Source organism: Lactuca virosa, chromosome 9 (assembly GCF_052849685.1).
Source record: "Lactuca virosa cultivar CGN04683 chromosome 9, Lactuca_virosa_CGN04683_v6, whole genome shotgun sequence".
Classification (NCBI taxonomy): Eukaryota; Viridiplantae; Streptophyta; class Magnoliopsida; order Asterales; family Asteraceae; genus Lactuca; species Lactuca virosa.
In genome coordinates this window covers 86,102,349-86,107,650 of record NC_136434.1, presented here as the reverse complement: position 1 = coordinate 86,107,650, position 5,302 = coordinate 86,102,349, and the positions used below count along the sequence as shown (strand labels likewise).

General features: G+C 34.6%; 1 protein-coding gene across 1 annotated transcript; it reads right to left on the bottom strand.

Moving 5' to 3' along the window:
- Window positions 1-201: 201 nt before the first annotated feature.
- On the bottom strand, window positions 202-4,737 carry LOC145137463 (DNA replication licensing factor MCM6-like). Its single transcript, XM_079071593.1, has 17 exons — window positions 4,436-4,737; window positions 4,175-4,327; window positions 3,971-4,096; window positions 3,537-3,893; window positions 3,241-3,439; window positions 3,090-3,167; window positions 2,775-3,004; window positions 2,589-2,703; window positions 2,416-2,490; window positions 2,175-2,315; window positions 1,893-2,096; window positions 1,639-1,800; window positions 1,360-1,415; window positions 1,060-1,154; window positions 810-932; window positions 525-655; window positions 202-431 (listed from the first exon to the last, which is right to left on the bottom strand). The coding sequence occupies exons 1-17, from the start codon at window positions 4,501-4,503 to the stop codon at window positions 309-311; spliced, it is 2,436 nt and encodes an 811-aa protein (XP_078927719.1). The 5' UTR covers window positions 4,504-4,737; the 3' UTR covers window positions 202-308.
- Between the last annotated feature and the right edge of the window lie 565 nt (window positions 4,738-5,302).

The following is a 5,302-nucleotide window of genomic DNA, read 5'->3' as shown; positions in this document are numbered from 1 at the left end:
TGAGATACATGATGAATAATAAGAATTTATTTATGATACCTTTCATATAAGAATCAAGAAACTATCCAAATCGGTATATTAATTGTTTACACTAATAGTTATTTATTATAGTGAATGATGATAAATTAGTGGTGAAGGATATATATATATATATATATATATATATATATATATATATATATATATTGTGGCCAAAGAAAATAAATTAAAACTTTGTACTAAAACAACCATTTGGAGGATATATCCATAGAAATCAAGACTTTTAATCAATTGAACAACATTTGAAAGCAAAGCATGTTAAATGCATTTTAATGAATAACATAGTTAGGTGCCACAGCAAGAATCCTGTTGTTTCGAGAAGAACGTACTCCATCATCCCCTTGTGCCTCGTCATCTACCACTATCAGATGCCCCTCCCTTCTCACCAAACTCTGCATCAATATATACCCAAACAAACATTCTTTTCAGATTTTTTTTATGATGAACTAACTACAACACTGTAGTTTTAGAAAGGATTTGATTACCTCTATGATAGCTTTAATCTTGGTGACTTCAGCCTTTGCCTCTTCCATGGAGCTGTAGTTGTTCTTCTCATTCTGTTGACCCACATACCACTGTATCAGATCCCTTTGCCTCATTCCAGCTAACCCACTCCCTGAAATCAAGAAATCAACCAACATGTGTATATTTAAGAGGTTTTCATATTGTAGTTTTGAAAATTACATGGAGGTGAAAGAAGAAAGTAGAATTGTATAACAGAATGAAGGTGTGTTACTGTTATGTTAATATGATGCAAAAAGAAAAGATACCATCTTGCATAACAGTTTCCTCATGTTGTCTAAGACGCATGACAAGGGCTTGAGTCACTCTCTGAAAGTATTCATCTGTTATCACAAGTTTCTTCCCTTCCTGTTCCTGCCCTTGTCCATTTTCTGCACAAACACAAACACAAATTAAATAAATAAAGAAAATTTCAATTACAGTTGTTAATTTCTATCCAAGATCCAAATAACATTTCTAGTTTCTATCCATCTTCTCCAGAGCAAAATAAATAGCAACCTGGTTGCTCGTTATTGGCATCTGCTGTCTGTGGTTCAACATCACCATCTCCATCTTCTTGGAACTCGGTCAAATCAATCTCAGTTGACTCCACACTGCAGGTTCCTCCAATACATAGTAATTAGTGATACAATCAATAAATAAACACAAATGGTCCCTATGGTTTGGGGTAATTTGCACCTTCGGTCCCTAACTTATATTTTTTTAACTCTTGTTTTTGTTACGCGCTTGGTCCCTGTCTTAACCTAAAAAGACTATTATTTAAATAGGGAAAAATAATTACTCATAAATAAAACATGCCTGATTACTGAAGTTTTTAGAAGTCTTGTTGCTAACTTAACATGGCGAGGGTGAACCTGAAACAGAATACACACACAATTTGGAGCAAACTTAGCACACAAGTCACAATAAAAATTGCAACTTTTAGTAACACTTAAAAAGATGAAACAAGAAAAGACGAGAATGCCCCTCATCATTAAAAAGATGCAATCTTTAGTAACACTTAAAAAGGTGTTTGTTTGCTACTTGTGGTATTTATTTGTTATGCAAAGACCAAGATATGTAAAAAAAATTGTTTACCTCATCATCGAGGTGACACCTGGCAATTGCCTCTGAAAGTCTGATTAGAGCCTCCAACTGTCTAACTGTCATGCGATATGCAACTCTACTTCCTGGAGCTGTATCACCTCTACGAAGAGCAACATAAGAATCAACCAAAACTTTTCTTGCTTCTACACTTAGCTGCATTAATAAAATTCACAACATTTTATTAGTAAACAAACAAACAAAAAAAAAAAAAAAAAAAAAAAAAAAAAAAAAAAAAAGACACGGACCTTTGGCTTTTTAGACTTGGCAACTTGAATGTAACGCTTGAGCTGTGCAGTGGTGAAGGCAGGAGCAACAGCATTTTCACGCTTTTGATGAACTCTGACAATGTGAGAGGCGATATGGAAATCTGTTGTGTCATCAGGATCATCAATCATCACATACACCAGGTCAAATCTTGAAAGAATGGCTGGAGGAAGCGCAACATTATACTGCAACATTCTTAAATCTTAATTCAAATTACAGATAGATTCTACCATTATAATTAATTGGATTAGTAAATTTCTGACCTTCAAGGGTTTAGATTTATCATAGCGGCCTCCTGTGGGATTGGCAGCAGCCAAAATTGATGTTCTTGCGTTCAATGTTGCTTGTATTCCTGCTTTTGTGATACTAATTGTTTGTTGTTCCATAGCTTCATGTATTGCAACCTTTTTGATATCAGAATCAGATGGATTAGGAGGTATTATTATTGCATAATAGCAAAAAAAAGAAAATAACATACATTCGTGATGAGTATGAGTACCTTACCTGATCTCTTATATCCATTTTGTCAAATTCGTCAATGCAACAGACACCATTGTCAGCAAGCATCAGTGCACCAGCCTGATAGATAACACAACACATAAACAAGAATTAAAGTGGTGTTTGGAATTTGAAAAAATTGGAATGTTTCAGTATTTAATTTACATATTTTTACATACCTCAATACAAAACTCTCCGGTCTCTGGTTCTTTTGCAACAGTGGCTGTCAATCCAGCAGCAGATGAAGATTTCCCGGATGTGTAAACAGATCTTGAAACTAAGGTTGTTGTGTATCTACAAAAAAAAAAAATTTGTGAAACATTGTATAAAAGAGGATTTAAATATAAATAGATAGAGATGCTTACTTGAGAAACTGAGATTTAGCACAACTAGGATCTCCAACAATACAAACATTGATGTCCCCCCTGAGATTGATCCCTTCATGGGTGAACTTATGAACTCCACCCAAAAGCATAAGCAGAATTGCTCGCTTGATGTCTTGATGTCCAAAAACAGTAGGTGCCATACTATCAACAAGTTTGTTGAAAAAATCAGGGGTATTTCTCATTTCTTTAACCTCAGCTACCTCCTCCGCCTACAATAACAATAAAAAAAATTAAAAACTTAAATTATATATAACTTTAGAGAATTAATTATATATGATGGGTCAATAACCTAACCGTGAATTGTAGATTGTCTTCATCCTCAGCATCCCTCTTCCTATTTCGTATGTCAGCATCTCTTCTCCCATCACAAATCTGAACAAAGAATCAATGTTATAGACTATCCCCACAAAAACAATTGATCGCAATATGATCAAAAATGAAAAACCTGCACTGAATTGGCAATAAAGGCAAGGCGATAAGAAAGGTCTCTAACGCCCAAAGCCCTCAGGCCTTTAACACCTTCTTGAACAGTGCCAGTGGTATCGCGTTTACTACCACCATCTCTACGAACTTCAGCTCTTTCTCCAGGAGCTGCCAATGCGAAAATGTCAGGTATCACAACCACAGTGCCAGTAAAGATCACCCTGCAAAGTGAAGTGAAGTATAAAAGTTAAAAGAGTTATGTTCTAGTTCTACATCTTTGTAAAGAAACAAAAAAGGTGTGTGAGTGAATTTACATACGTGTCACCAGCCCTAGCCTGTTCAACAATGTCATGGCGAAGAATGACATCTAATGATCTAGGAAGGGATCCTGCAGGTATTTCTTTTGATGTTTCCTGCATCCTGACTCTCTGCCAATCTGCAAATTTACTTTCTTGTCGGAGAAGTGCCCATTTTCCTTTCTTTGAGCACATTGCATTAATGCATATCATGGGCTCAGTGTATTTATACTGTTGCTCAACGTTTTTGATGATGGTTCCACAATCCAAGCACTTGAAAGTTCCCTGAAGGAGTTCTGGTCTAACCTCACTAGTGCGAGTCACCACTCCTGTAACTGATACTAGTCTGCCTATCTCAGATGTGCTCAGTTCCCTCAATCTGTACACAAACATACATACAAAATTCAAATCTTCAAACAAATACTAGTAAATTGATAATAGTAGAAGAAAATGTACCTTTTTATCACAGGTAAATTATAAAATGCAATATTGATATCCTTATTTGGGTTGTCGTCGGTTATGAAGGTGGGTTTCTGACCCATTACGAACCTCTTACATGCGTTCTTCAGGTACGACTCAAACCTAAAAGGTGTATCATACAATTCAACAATTTCAAACACAAAAGTCTAGCCAAAAATGAAACAGGAAAGGAAAGTTTACCTCAAATATTCATCAGAAATGGCTTTCTGCAGAACATCGTTGAACCGCATAACATGTGAGAAATCGATGAACATTGTGTTGGACTCGTTTGGTCTCATTGCTTCGATTTCCGATTCATACAAAGGTTCCCTCGAATTCGCATCTAACCTAAAACTGTAACGATAATAAAATTAAATTAGAAAGCAAAGACCAAAACTTGTCAAATAACATGAATTTCATCAATTTGTTTTGGATCTATACAAAAAAACCCTGATGCGATACCTCTTAAGAAACTCCAAGAAGATATTCTCGACCTTCGCTGCTTTCTCGTCGGTGAAATATGAATCCATCTTGTTGGCTAGCTACTGCCTTCCTCAAGTTTTTTTTCTTTTTTTGCTCAACTGTGGAAGTGAATCGTTGATTGGGAAGGATATGAATGAATGTGTGTATGCACTTTTAGGCGGGAGAATAAGCAGAGAGTGTTAGGGTTTCCGCCACATCTCGCGGGCGGGGCCGCTTGACCCGATGCTCCGACCCAAGTGGATTAAAATAAATCGATGCTCCGACCCAAGTGGCAATTGCCTCTGAAAGTCTGATTAGAGCCTCCAACTGTCATTCGATATGCAACTCTACTTCCTGGAGCTGTATCACCTCTACGAAGAGCAACATAATAAATAAACCATTTCATAAAAATAAAAATCTAAGATTAAATTTTCGATCATATTGATTCTATATATACACATCAATATCGATTATGTATATTTGACATGTATAACAAAATAGACAAATTAATAAGGATAATAATAAAAATAATAATAATAATAATAATATCAATTGAAAAAAGTCACCTCATAATAAGTTACTATTAAAAAAGAAAATTTTGTTTTTATTATTGGTTATCTTATTAAATCGGTTCAATTATTTATTTAGTAAACCATTTCTTTTTATATAGTCCCTCCTTTTTTCCAAGTAATAGTATGTAATGTATCATACAATTTTTTATATTTTCTAAATAAAACTACAAAATATCTATTTACTATGATTATATAAAAAAAAATATTAAGGTGAGCATTATGCCAAAAACAAAAAAATAACACAATCCCACCTAAAAAAACAGTTGAATATTAATTAAATACAATAGTATGTCTA

Bases quoted from the DNA above. Each gene is read 5' to 3' on its own strand.
- LOC145137463 (XM_079071593.1), bottom strand. From the start codon at position 4,503: ATGGATTCATATTTCACCGACGAGAAAGCAGCGAAGGTCGAGAATATC. The intron at 4,097-4,174 runs GTAAACTTTCCT...TACACCTTTTAG, and splicing joins ATTTCTGATGAATATTTGAG to GTTTGAGTCGTACCTGAAGA. The intron at 3,168-3,240 runs GTTTTTCATTTT...TTCTTTGTTCAG, and splicing joins TTATTGCCAATTCAGTGCAG to ATTTGTGATGGGAGAAGAGA.